The sequence below is a fragment of the Chenopodium quinoa genome, unplaced genomic scaffold (genome assembly GCF_001683475.1).
Source record: "Chenopodium quinoa cultivar QQ74 unplaced genomic scaffold, ASM168347v1, whole genome shotgun sequence".
In the NCBI taxonomy this organism is placed as follows: domain Eukaryota; kingdom Viridiplantae; phylum Streptophyta; class Magnoliopsida; order Caryophyllales; family Amaranthaceae; genus Chenopodium; species Chenopodium quinoa.
Window position 1 is genome coordinate 2,379,883 of NW_018744593.1, and position 13,864 is coordinate 2,393,746.

Here is a 13,864-nt window from a genome sequence, read left to right on the forward strand (position 1 = left end):
GATGAGGATAAGAACAATGTTGTCCTTGTTCTAAAGCTGAAATATGGCATGCAAGCATTATTAATCAAATATTTGAGATTTGAGTCAAGGTTGATCAAGTCTCGAGCCAAAGTAGTCTGACCTTAAAAAGTCCCAAAAACTCAAGTCGAACTCATTTTTACTCGTTAACACCTCGTGCTAGTTGCTACCCATTTAGATTGCGTAATTTAAACTCAAATAAATTCCACTTTGGCACTACATTGTTTATAGAATGACGAATTACAATTACAACCACAAAACCACACAAACTATAAACCCCACATATTCAAAAATTGACTACTAACATAACAACAACATTATCCGCCATTACACTTTATCCTCAAATCAAATCCCATCTTTCCTCTGTTGATGATCATACTCCAACTCCACAACCTCCATGTTTCCGGCGACAACAACTTCCTCGCCACCACCGCATTCCCTCTTCTCTATTCCACCTTCTCACCTCTTCTCCGACCTCCTCCTCCTTCGTCCGCCATGTTCCACTCCTCCCTCCCTCTCTCTCCACCGCAACTTCAACCTCTCTGTTGCCGTCAAATATACGCCGAAATCTAGATGCTTCGCCAAATCTACTGCCGAAGATCAGATTAGCGATTCCGAGACTCGCGATGATTCCAGTGTTGTTGATTTTGATGAGAGAGAAATTGCTAGTAATGTTAAAGTTGATCATTATTCTGGTAATGATGTTCCCAAGGTGAATTCGCCTCCGCCTTCTCCTCTTGGAATTCCTGAGCCTGTTTATCAGGTTTGTTCATGACTTTCACTTGTACTTTAGTGAATACTTCATTAATTACTAATTAATGGTTAAAATCATAGATAATCCAAGCTTATCATTGCGTAACTGTTTAAACAAAATATGCAAATCAAATGACATTTTTGTAGGACTTTGTTGATTTTAGTAAGAAAATGCCTTGAGTAAAGTTGTTGACTTATTTACGAAAATGCCACTTGATTTGCAAGTTTAGTTGCTTTCTCTTAAAATCATGTTATTTTTGTTCTCTTGAATTCGATTATATTATGTTCTGATGTAATGGATGTATAGGTGGTGGAGGTAAAGTCGGATGGAATGGTATCGACGAAAACGATTAATAGAAGGAATTTGCTGAAAACTAGTGGTGAGTTGATAAAAGATCTTTTAGTTGATTAGGTGATGGTTTGTGATCATACATGCTCTCTTTTTTGTTCGGATTTAGTTGTCATGTTAATAGTTCAAATTACACGATCGACATGACTATTAACTCGGATGATTAACTGGCCAGTTGCTTATGAGCTTGTTTAATGTCAGGTCTTCGTCCTCGTGATATTCGCAGTGTTGATCCGTCCTTGTGGCTGACAAACTCGATGCCTTCATTACTGGTACAGAAATAGATATCTTGATATTTATTGACATAGCTAGTTTTTGTCAACATCTTCAGTGAACCACAATTTACATATGAGGCTAATGTAGGAAGTAAAGTAAACTATGTACAAAGCCATAGACAATAGTACATGTTAATCAGTAATCAGTAATCAGTAATGAACTAATGGACTAGTGGTAGCTCACTGAGTTTGGTTACAACACATCGAATTGCTTATGTTGGCTCGAAACCCTTTTCACCGCTGCATTTTCAGTTTTTATTTTTTATTTTTATTTTTTTGTGAGCAAAGTTTGATCATCCATTTGAATATATGTTATAGGTTCGGGAGCATGCTATTCTACTGAATTTGGGTTCATTAAGGGCGATAGTGATGCAGGAACGTGTTCTCATATTTAACTATAACCGGTAAATTTATTTCCTAACAGGATTGCTGTTGCTGTTTGAAAATTATTTCTCTGCTGATTTCTAACATACCTTTCAACATGAATTAACAGTGCATGTGTGTATTTGTTAATTATCTCAGGAGGGGAGGAAAAGCATTCATTGACTCGTTGTTGCCTCGTTTAAAGTCTGTAAACACAAATGGAGTGTTATCTATGCCATTTGTACTGGAGGTAAATTTAATTGTCATGAATTTGGTTATCTTAGGCTGTAATCTGTCCATATGGACTAGAACATTATTATGTGGTGAAATTTGCTTTATTTTTGGCGTTACTTTCTTTGTATCAATGCAAGCAGTCGAAATGTCCGATGATTTCATACTAATTGAAATGTCTAGTATAGTATGCATACTTTATAATTGCAAACTTCTGAGGGTTAATGTTTCTAGGTTGTCGAAGCAGCCTTGGTTTCAAGAATACAGCGCTATGAGCAGAGGATGATGGAAATAGAACCTCGTGTGAGTATGGCAACACAGTGAGTATAGTTTTTGTTATTTTCTTATTTGATATCTTGGCAATCCAGAACTTGGAAACTAAAATTGTATTCCAAATTCCAATTGTGTTTTGGGTGTTTCCCAGTTAGCTTTGTCCTTAAACAGGAAAGTTATGCCAAATTATTCTTAAATTTCTGAAAATCATTAGAGATTGGGGTTATTCTATTTCTATATTCCTTTGGTTTTGTAATTCCATTCCAAACTGTAAGAGAAGTATTATTTCATGCACCTCAGGTTCAATCACTACTTGAGGTTCTCCCCAATCGATTAACAGGTGATATTTTGGAACAACTTCGCACTAGCAAGCAAACTTTGGTATGTCTTGTCATTTTTTCAACAAACAAGCAATAGTATTGTGATTTTAGTGGTAAAGAACCTGAAATCTATTCCTAAATTTGTCAAGGTCGAGTTGGGATCTCGAGCTGGGGATCTCAGGCAGATGCTACTTGATCTATTGGAAGATACACAGGAATTGCGCAGGATATGTATTATGGGAAGGAATTGCACAGTTGATAGAATAACTCACTCCTTAGAATGCTCAGTCCCCTTGGACAAAGATATTGCAGAGGGTGAGTCATAAAGGGAAAACTGTTGTGTGCATGTATTATGAAATCTTTGAAATGGGTCCTAACATAGTGTGTCTGATGCAGCAGAGGAGGAAGAAATTGAAATGTTGTTGGAAAACTATCTTCAAAGGTAGTTTTAACCCTTCAAACATGCCTTTTTTCTCATTTCTTTCATCTATTTAATATACCAGGCAGTTCATCAAGAATGCTTGTACTGTATGTTGCCATGATCTACTTGTTTTTGTAATGCCGTGCATTTATTTAATATCTTCATTATGCATCATGCAGACTAGTAGGCTGTAACACTCATTAATCTGCGATGATCTGTAGTGTGTTTTGGGGAAGCGAGTCTAAGAGAGCTCCTATTCATTTTGAGAAAGTTTTAAAGTTGTGAGACGAATCTCATTGCTTGCATTTGCAGGTGTGAATCTATCCATGGTCAAGCTGAAAGGCTTCTTGACTCTGCCAAAGAGATGGAAGACTCAATTGCTGTAAATTTAAGGTCAGTTTTGGGATACTTTTTGTACTTATACCCTTCATTATTTTGATTTGTGCAACCTAGGTTACTGGAGGTTTGAGGCATGTCTCTAATTGCCCAAACCGTAATTTAAAACTTTTTGATCTAGGATGCGAAGTAAGTAGTCCCAGAACATGCATACTATGTTAGCCTCGCCTACCAATCATTCCTCAACTTAAAGAGCAGGATCATATTTATGGCAAATCAAGAAGCGTGTATATATTGATCTTTTATGCTCGTATTTCATTTTTTGCTCCAGAGACTTAGTTATTGTTGCGGGCATTTGCTAATGACAGAAATGTCTTCTCATGTTTCAGTTCCCGGAGACTCGAAGTAAGCAAAGTGGAGTTACTCCTCCAAGTAGGCACATTCTGCGTAGCAATTGGAGCTTTGATCGCAGGCATATTTGGCATGAATTTGAGGTCCTATCTTGAAGAACATGTGGTATGTCTTTGGTAGTCTAGTTATATTTTGAATATCATTATTTCAAAGATAGGGCCAACATGTGTTTCACTACAATATAGCTTTTTTGAAATATGAGATCTAAGTAGATTGCATGCTTAAGATAGATATAGGTAAACCCTGAAATCTTCTCCCTTCAAATGCTCACTTAATTTCACACTTTTCATTATATTTTTTAAAAAAAATCACAATCTATATTCTTTTTCTACCAACACCAATTTCCAAAATATACTCATAATGACTTTTGTTACATACAAGACAAATATTGTATGGATCACGATCATGTTCATTTAAAAAATGTGCATATTCATGTAAAGCACTGTTTGTTTGTCGATTTTCAATCTGAGGTGAAATTAATAGTTCGCTCTTTTGATGCAGTTTGCATTTTGGACGACAACAGCAGGGATCATGATTGGTATTGTGGTTGGATTTTACCTTATGTATGTATATCTCAAGAAAAGGAAAATATTGTAGCTTTGTTCTCTCAAAAATCTAAGTAAAGTGGGTATCTTAGTTTAGTATAATCATCTCATTGTTGGGCCGCTTCACTAGGTTAGCTAGCTTAATTTATTTTTATTGTAATTTTAGGGAGGAAGGCTGTATAAGTGTAGAAGAGAGATCATGTAAACGGGGGTGTATTACTACATGTATTTTTCATGTAAAAAACTCATTATTTCTGGTAGTAATTGACAAAATCACAGAATATCTAAATAAAGCTGTTTGGCTTATGAATTCATCTCCGTTTCATTCTTGTGCCCAATTTTTACTTGACCTTTTAGAAACGGATTGTGAATTACTCCCTCTAATAGTCTAATTCCAGATAAGGTCAATCAATCTTGTTATTGACTTATTGTTGGTTTATAAAATCTGTTCTACGATACTATGAAGCATTTCGTACTATACTAGTACATACGAGTATTTATTGTCATATACTCTCTATGATCACAAGGTTTATTATCACTAATAATACTGCTCGTACTACAGTTGTTTTATAAAGTTCTACTCAGTTACTATTGTTTGTTCATGTGGTTAAATTTTTATAACATTGATTGTTATATTATACTTGTATGTTGTATTCAATTACATGGTCATGTAGGATGTACTCCGTAATATCTATGTAATTAGATTTGTTTCAATTTTTATTTTAAAATTATCAAATTTTCATATTTTATAACTCCACATAATTAAAGATATAAATTATCAAAATTATTCAAGATTGCATACAATAACGAGTATAAGACCTTTTTTTTCAATTTTTTTTTTTTTAAAGTGAAATTATTTTTGCCGAATTTAAATTATTTTTACTGAATTGAAATTAATTTTATTATTTTGAAATTATTTTTTTGGTTCTCCATTATATTTCTTCTTTACAATTACTGATTTTTACGAAACTAAATTTGTTATTACTATTTACTAAACATTATTTTTGGGACTAAAGCTTTGTTATTGTTGTTGACTTGTTGTTGAAGAGAATCGGGCCTAATATATAGAATAGAGGGAGAATATTTAATTTCTTAACACTAACGTTTTAAATGGCTTATATTTAGATTGAGGTTGAGAGTAGGGCTGTATAGAGTGCGGTTTAGACCGCACCAAACCGCAAACCAAACCAATTGCGGTTTGGTGCGGTTTGAAAATTGCGGTAAGGTTTTTGAAAATGACTAAACCGCGGTTTGCGGTTTGGTGCAGTTTCAAAAACTATTTAGACCAAACCGCACTTTAATGCGATTTGCGGTTTTAGTATATTTATATTAAAAAATATAAAAGAACTAAAATATACGAGCTAATCTTTGACTATTAGTTAATTAAAGGTTAAAAAAAATGTTTAATATTTGAATTATAAATTAATAATTACAAAATAAAATAAAAGTTTTGTTTTAAAAAGAATAACTATAATTTTAAAAAAGTATAGTTAAACCGCAAACCGCACCGCACCAAACCGCATTTTGCAGTGTGGTTTGGTGTGATTTTTTTAGAAGTGTGGTTTGAAAAATTACAAACCGTAATTTTGCGGTTTAGGATCCAAACCGCACTGCGAACACCCCTAGTTGAAAGGAGTTCTAGTCATGCTCTCCAGTTTTACTCCACCCATACAAATTATAGCAATATCTCTACCTCAATTGGAAGGATGCATTATAATTGGTTATATATCACTATTAGGGAGTCGCTTCACTGGATTTATTTAATTTTTTTTTGACAAGAGGATCTAAAAACAAAAAAACGAAACAACAACACACACAAGACAACCACTACATTAAGTGACTTAAACCTAGGAAGGACCAATGTGAGCAAGCTTCACACGATTTAAGTTGCTAGACTCCAGAACAAGAGGCGAAGCCGCACGTTGTTTTGAACCCACACGATCCATCCCGCAACCTGTAAAAACCTTATCAGAGCACATCTTACCTGACGTCCGAATATGAGAATGAGAAATAGTCCGTTGTTGGCGATTCAAGCGAGACGAAACCCTAAGCCTGGACGGCAAAATTGGAAGTCGAAATGCAGAATCCCGAAGACTGCCTACAAACCCAGGAGAACTAGCCTCTATCTGCGGGCTAGCTTGAAATGCTGAGGCCTTGATCAACTCTTCGGAAACATGATTTGCAGCTGTGTAAATTGTGGGCGATTGAGAAGAAGCACGCGAGACCTTTTGAAGGGGAGCCGCTTAGTGCTTCAAGCCACACATTGGAGGAACCAAAGGAATAGAGGTCTTCGCTTCCCTGGATTTTTCACCTAGGGGGACCTCTGTCAAGATTTGAGTTTTACTCGGGACAACCCGAACCGTCATTACTGATACAAACTTTGAATGATAAAAACTGAGCAAATCATCGTGGATAAGACGCTGCAAATTAGAAGATGTAATCTGAAGAGATGAACCAGAACTTCCACGGGATCGGAACCTACGCTGGTGTAAACCATTATCCAGCTGAGATGAGACTCACTTCCCAAAACATTAGGGACCTCAGCATCTGACTCTAGCGAAGAAACCCCACTCATAGGACTTACAACATCACACTCATATCATCCCACTAGGCCACACCTCTGCAATGACCTCCATATCACAAACTCCTTGCATGTCCGAAGTAGAGGTAGCTTCAAGGATTGACTCGGACCTTGAACTCCCCAAATTGTGATCTACGGAAGAGGCACAACCTAAAAGTCTTTCAACCTCCGGTTATTCTTTTAACACTTCCAAATTCCTCAAATCTCAGTTAACTGCCTTGCAAAGGTCGGATTTGGCGGGTTTAAGATCGCCTAACCCCTTAAAAGCCAAGACTCTCCTAAAAAAAGCCTTTAGTATGATAGGAGTCAAACCTCAACACAAACGAACATTACCTAATTACTCTATCAAATTCCTGTAATTTCAGGGCACACGTAGCCAGATTGAGATGTAAAGCAAATGCTAATGAGCAAAACATAGCAAAAGCCTGGCAAACTAAAACACAACAATTTACTCGCTAAATCATATTTGGACAGAGCAAGTTTAAATTTGCTTTCTTTGAACAAGGAATTACCTTCCTCCTTGAAAACTTTAGAACAGATTAACACATCATCCGGACAAACCAAAGAATCAAGAATACGCACAACATGCTTGTCATTAAATTCATTGGGAAGATGGAACTCAGCAAAAGCAGGACACAATTCCTAACTCCATCTCAAAACGCGTTCCAAACTAAGAACAAAATAACACCCAAGGCTAAAAGAACAGAACACGTCCCTTAACTGACCACGGATAGTCGACGGAGCAATATCCAAACGAAGAACAAATTTGAACACAGCAACAAAATGAAACCCCAAGCCAACGAAATTAAACCAAAGCCACCAACTTGAAACTCTGACACAACTAGATTAAACCCAGGCACTGACACTAAAATCAACCATAACAACAAGAATAACTTAATTAAAGTCCAAGCCAACACACAGCAAACTAGGTAGAAACGAGAAAGCTTAGCTTGGGAGATGAAAATACAGAGCCCAGAAGAAGTATAATTGAAGTAGACAAAATACTCTTCTCCCTCAAAGAAACGGTGCAGGGGAGAAACAACAACTTCACACCGAAACGCTGCTACTTCGGCAGATGTTTTCGTCCTCGAACTCCCTGGCCTTCTTTATTTGAAAGAAACTAAGAGTTGGCTAAAGCAAACAAGAGATTACAGGACTCGCCGGCGACTGCAAGGAGAAGAAAAGCCAGACGCCGCGAGCAGGGGAGCGGTGGGGAAGGCGGTGCTATAAGCGGTGGGATAAGAACAGACAGCTCTCTCTCTAGAAAGTTTTTTTCGGGCGTCTGGATTGTTGGATGAATGGCGAGGACAAATGATAAGGAAAGTTAACAAAATTACTCGTATTCAACATGCATACTATTTAAATGAGTCAACTACCAATGACTCACACCCTTTCTTTTGGGCAAGGATACTCTATCATACAAGTGTACAAGTATTGTTGATATACACATACAAACTTTATATTGCATTCGAGGTTCTTGTGAATATTCCTGATAATTACTTGTGGTTATTGTCGAGGTCAGTTTTACTGCTTTGATTTACACATTTAGTATAGCATAATTTATAAATGTCAAGTGTTATATGGAGAATGTCTGATCATCCAAAGTACATCAAAGTGGATTCCTCCACCTGATAATTCCAGATGTTTGTCGTCGTCGCGCCTTGAAACAACTGATATTGTACTTTTCCCCTTACTGTAATTCCCGCAGCTGCCTCAAATGACATCTGCGTATGTACTGTAAGGGACACCGAGAATGAGACCAAAATTTTAAAGGAACTAATACTGCTCCCAAGGACTTCGACCTGCTGCCATGTTAGTATTCATAGGCAATGATCCAGCCACAAGGAACTAAAACATTTGCATCAGGTCATCTATGAGTTACTGAGTTGGACTGTTGGCGCATTAATATAACAGGTTGAACTCTTAAGAGTGGATAATTGTCAAGATATCTTAATTCTTCATGAAAGCACCTTTACATGACAAAACTACATTTCACAACGAAAATAAATTTGACACTGAGAGTCAAAGACATTACCTTCCAGGCAAACATAATCAGATTAATCACCCGCTTAAGCTTACAGCAAAAATCACAGTACTGGATCCCAGCAGGCTCAGCCTCTTGGATCCCACAGAATGGCCATCCTTTTTAAACAAATTATAGTCGCCACAATCATGTGAACGTACCCTAACAAGCTTCTGATTATTTTCAGATCTAACCCTGGAAGATATGTAAGAACCCCTTGCTCTGCTAGCTGTTGTATGAATTCATATTTTGGATATAATTTGGGATGATGGGTTTGGCAATATGTCGCTCTTGCCATTCATTATGAACTCCCTTCCGCCACTTATCTTTTTACCCCCATATCTCCTTCCCTATCCATCTTCTCATTTTGCATACCATAAAGAATCTCTCTCAAAGTTTTAACACCACCCTCCTCCATAAGGAATCATCCTTGACGCAGGTTTTCTGCCCACTTCATGAATTTCTAAACTCTTGGGCTACTGCCATATGTTGGAGACCCACCACCAAAAAAAAAAAAAAAAAAAAAAAAAGATAAAAATAGAAGTTCAAATAGCAGTATATAAAATGCAGGAAGTGTAAAAGAAACAAGCTCCAAAGTTGTATATCCCACTCAAATGTACATTTGATATCCGGCAAAAATTAGAGCCAAATTTGACCCAGAACTAGGAACGATGCTTGGAAGACCACTTTCACATCCTTCCTTTTTTTCCCGACAGGTACATCATTCCTTTACTACTACATTATATAATGTAACTGAAAATGCTCAGCCAATCATAAATACCTCCAGCGCCGTCTACCAATGATCCGAAGTATATCTTGTTAAGCACATACCACATGGCAACTTGACAAGTACTTCAATAAAAATTCAGACTGTGCCCTATAAGAAGCATAATTTGAAGCTGGAAACAGAACAGGACCAATTTAAGCACAAACTATCCCGCAGTTGTCGTTGACAAGATAGAGATAGGTTTCAAATCTTCTGTCAAGTTGGAGTCGGTATCAAGAACCAGATTCCTCACTCCAGCTTCAATATCCCCTCTATCCCCAATCTCTGCCTTTTTATCATCACAAATTTCACTCCCTGCAGCCTGGACTTGACTGCTAAGCACCGAAAGCTGAGGACCTGAACTAATCCATGGATGATTAAGGCATTGTGCAGCTTTTGGCCTCTTCTCAGGAACAAAATCAAGGATAGGGATGAGGAAATCTGCCAAGTCCTTCGCATCTTGCTCCCCAAAACCATACTTGTCAACAAGCACTTTATTGAGTGGCCAAATTTTTAAATCACGAATGTGTCTTAAATCCCCATTTCTGTTGAAAAACTCATTTGCACGACGTCCGGTTTGAGCTACCTGCAAATGTTGTGCAATTTCAAACAGTATTCACAAAAATCAACATGCAAGTTGCAACAAGGTTTAAATATTCCGTTTGCCTTAAAAAAAAAGGTTTAAATATTCCGTCTTCTCAAGAATTTACAATAAAGAAACCATGACAAATACATCAACAAGAACAAAAGATTCAAGGAAACAAAAACAATAAAGGAAGAACATATTAGTTTACCTTGCGAGGCATCATGCCCAGCAGCTCCATCATCTGAGCAAGGTGGTCCTGCGGAATAACGTTATAGTCATAAGTCACTGATTTAAACTAGTCGCTGAAAGATACATATTCACAGAGGTTTTGACATCGGCATAAATTCTTGGCCATTAAGATACCCGTTAGCCATTACACATACTCCTGGCCTGGTCAACCCACTGAGGCAGTGCTCAAAAGATCTAAGCCACAGACCAACAATCAAAAGATACGCTCAAATCATTAACAATTTTACCCTATCTTGCTGATAAAACTCAAAAGAAAAAGAAAGAGCCAATTATAGTACAAATCAACACAGTTTCAAATACTAATGCTCACGACCTAAATACGACCCTTGCACAGAAAGAGTTCAACATTTACAAGAATCATAAAAACAGTAAACTACAAAAGTAAACAACAGCTTCATATATCGTGCATATAAAGCATGTCAAGCTATAGTTTTCGGATGAATGTTCTAATAGGTTAATTTATAACAATCTGGACCAGAGATAACAACTCAATGACAGGTAATTGCAGTGAACCGTGAACGGGATACAAGATAAGCTAGATAACTCAAGTTCAACAGTTCACTCACTTGTCAGTAAATAAAAGTCCACAAAAGGATTTCAAGGAAGAATTACTATAAATAGACAGCATTCACTATCAACAAAATTAGCAATATGCCCAAAAAAAAAGGAAAAAAAGAATAGAAAAAAAAAAATCCTTTTCAGAATTTAGGAAATAATCTTCATCCTTGTAAAAAGATTCATTTAGCATCCAATCCATTCACAGAAACATGATTCCATAATTCAAGAAAGAAAAGAAGCTCTTCTATCAAGGGACATAAAATGATACTAGAAGCCATACCTCATCCTTACTGTACTTGTCTCCAGAATGAGGATCAAACAAAACATCGCCAGTGGCAAGCTCAAAACATATGCAGGCAAACGACCATAGATCTGCAGGAGTTGAGTACTTGGATCCAAGAATAACCTCTGGACTTCTATACTGCCTGGTTTGAATATCCAATGTGAACTGCTTGTATGTCCAACAAGTATTTCCAAGTCAACCAACTTGCATTTAGCATCTACTGAATTCAATAATCTTTGTTTTGTGGCACGACTGAGTCCTCTATTACTCTTCTTTCCTTGTTCAGCAGAGTTTCCATTTAATATCACTTCATGACTAGATACTTCTAGACCGGGCAACCCAATGCTGGATTCAGAATCCCCAGAGGTTTCTTCTCCAGTACCCTTCTGTGCAGTCCGTTTGGCCTTCTTCTTAATCTTTTTTTTCTGGTTCTTAGTCAAGTTCCCATTTGTGGATTCAGTAGTTACCGGAGGCTCTATTTCAGTCTTAGGTTTACATTTACTAGCTGGAAGCAGTGGAGATGCGCCTGACTTCCTTGGATCTTTTGATGGATCCATCATGGACAATAGTAAGACATTCTCTGGCTTAAGATCAGTATGTATCATTGACAATTGATGATGCAAATAATCCAGAGCAACTAAAATGTGGAAACAAATTTCTTTAACCATGTGAAGTGGGATCCCCTTGTAATCTGAATACTTGATAAGGGTCAGGAGGTTGTCCCCCAAATATTGAAACACCATACACACATGCTGCCCATTTGGACCTGAATGCTTAAAATGATCCAAAAGTTTCACAACACACTTTTTATCATCAGGATCACCATCCGCGATCAATTTGAGGATTTTTATTTCATCCATTGCAGCCTCCGTGTAATGCCTTGCACTTTTTTGAACTTTCAGAGCTACATACATCTACCAGAAGCAAGTAATAGTATTTTTATGTTCATTAGGAATGGACATGAATTATTCTCCTATTTCAAGTTAGAAAATTGCAGCGACAAAATCATAAATCATTTTCCTAAAAAAATCCTTGAGCATATTATCAAACTAAACAAATATCAACATATATATGAATCCAAAAAAGACAATACAAAAATATTTTTACTTGGGCCTTTCACTTTTGACTTTCTTAATCTGTGATACAACCTATGTTTTCCTCAAGGAGTGGTACATGAAACCTCATGTTTCCACATTTCGGATATGTACTATGGAAGAAACTCTTAAATTAATCTTATACTATAACCGGACCTTTACCTATACGTTCACACTTTCAGTTAACCTCAATAACCTTTGGCTCCCAAAATCCCTCGTCTAGTTATAATTACACAAAAGTAGCCTTTCCAATAGGTATTCACACAGCAAACTTCTGGGTTCTGTCTACCTTACACAAACATAATTTGTACTATCAAAGCCATTTTCTTAATTCACTTTTGAAAATACATGATGACGCATTTCTACGTTTCCAACTTCCCATTCACATTCCGTCTCCGCACAACCTCACTCTCAGCATCAATGCTGCTACAGACTACTCATCAGCAATTCCATCATACTACGCAACTATAATTTCCTCCGAAACTTATAATCATTCTCCAAGTCAACTCTACCCTCATTCTAATTACAAAGCTACTTCAAATTGTATTTTCACAATTCATTCCGTACAAAAACAATATTCCTAACTCAAAAATCATTCCGTATCTTACATATTACCGGAAATTCATATCAAACTCACTAACCCAGCAGAAAAAACAAACTATAGAGAATCAATAACAGAGCGAAGAACACAAATAATTCAACCAAAATTTCAAACCGCATAAAAACGAACAAATCACAATAAACTTAAAGATCAATAGACAAGAAATTTACAGAATTTTGAGTGTCCCAAGCAAGCCAAACAGTGGAAAAATGGCCCCAACCAAGCTTCCTCTGAATCACATATCTTCCATTTTTAAAAGTATCACAAATTCGAACTGCGTGATAACCTCCTCTTCGATAATCCTCAGTTCCTTCATCATCCGAAGTGTAATCGCTCTCTTCGTCTCTATCCTCCGCCATTAAAGCAATTAACAGCAAATTACATCAATAAGAACCCTAACTTTAAGCTTGATTCTCGAAAAAACTGAATAAATTGGGGATTTTTGAGATAATTTTGTCGGAAGAGAGAGAGAAGTTTGGAAATTAGGGTTTTGCAGGAATTAGATAGGAAAGGATTACGCCGCCGTCTAAAAAGTTTGCCGGGAAATTTTAAGGGACTCCTAAATTAAGTAGAGTAGTTGTTTACGTCACTACTACGTTTTTCAACGGTATTTATGTTAAGAGGAAAGTTTAATTTTTGTCCAATCTATTTGGTGGATTATAATTGATTCTACTCTTCTACTCTAATTATTGCAACTAAGTATTTATTAATTGAATGAATTTATGAATTGGTATTTATTGATCAAACGTGTGTTACGCTACTAAATTTATTATCATCTTGATGTTTATCAAGTGGCAAATATGAAATAAAATTGCTTCGATATATGTG

At 36.6% G+C, this 13,864-nt stretch overlaps 2 protein-coding genes across 3 annotated transcripts; one reads left to right on the forward strand and one right to left on the reverse strand.

Moving 5' to 3' along the window:
- The first annotated feature begins 272 nt into the window (after window positions 1-272).
- LOC110699643 (magnesium transporter MRS2-11, chloroplastic-like) lies at window positions 273-4,608 on the forward strand. 2 transcript variants are annotated; one of them, XM_021877156.1, is made up of 12 exons: window positions 273-781; window positions 1,079-1,151; window positions 1,322-1,392; window positions 1,714-1,799; window positions 1,918-2,008; window positions 2,224-2,292; window positions 2,563-2,643; window positions 2,732-2,897; window positions 2,982-3,024; window positions 3,316-3,396; window positions 3,729-3,855; window positions 4,252-4,608. In XM_021877156.1, exons 1-12 carry the CDS (start codon window positions 416-418, stop codon window positions 4,345-4,347), a joined length of 1,350 nt encoding a protein of 449 aa, XP_021732848.1. In that variant the 5' UTR covers window positions 273-415; the 3' UTR covers window positions 4,348-4,608. The 2 variants fall into 2 exon arrangements, with proteins under 2 accessions (XP_021732848.1, XP_021732847.1); XM_021877155.1 differs by having other exon boundaries at window positions 274-781; window positions 2,979-3,024.
- Window positions 4,609-9,437: 4,829 nt separating this feature from the next.
- On the reverse strand, window positions 9,438-13,655 carry LOC110699642 (serine/threonine-protein kinase SRPK-like). Its single transcript, XM_021877154.1, is given in 5 exon segments — window positions 9,438-10,251; window positions 10,460-10,507; window positions 11,339-11,535; window positions 11,538-12,255; window positions 13,207-13,655. Coding segments are annotated over 5 exon segments (1,572 nt in total). The 5' UTR covers window positions 13,396-13,655; the 3' UTR covers window positions 9,438-9,831.
- Window positions 13,656-13,864: the final 209 nt, after the last annotated feature.

Coding starts and splice junctions, on each gene's coding strand:
- LOC110699643 (XM_021877155.1), top strand. CDS start 416: ATGTTTCCGGCGACAACAACTTCCTCGCCACCACCGCATTCCCTCTTC. Junction 2,009..2,223: donor CTATGCCATTTGTACTGGAG/GTAAATTTAATT, acceptor TAATGTTTCTAG/GTTGTCGAAGCAGCCTTGGT. Junction 3,025..3,315: donor TTGGAAAACTATCTTCAAAG/GTAGTTTTAACC, acceptor TTGCATTTGCAG/GTGTGAATCTATCCATGGTC.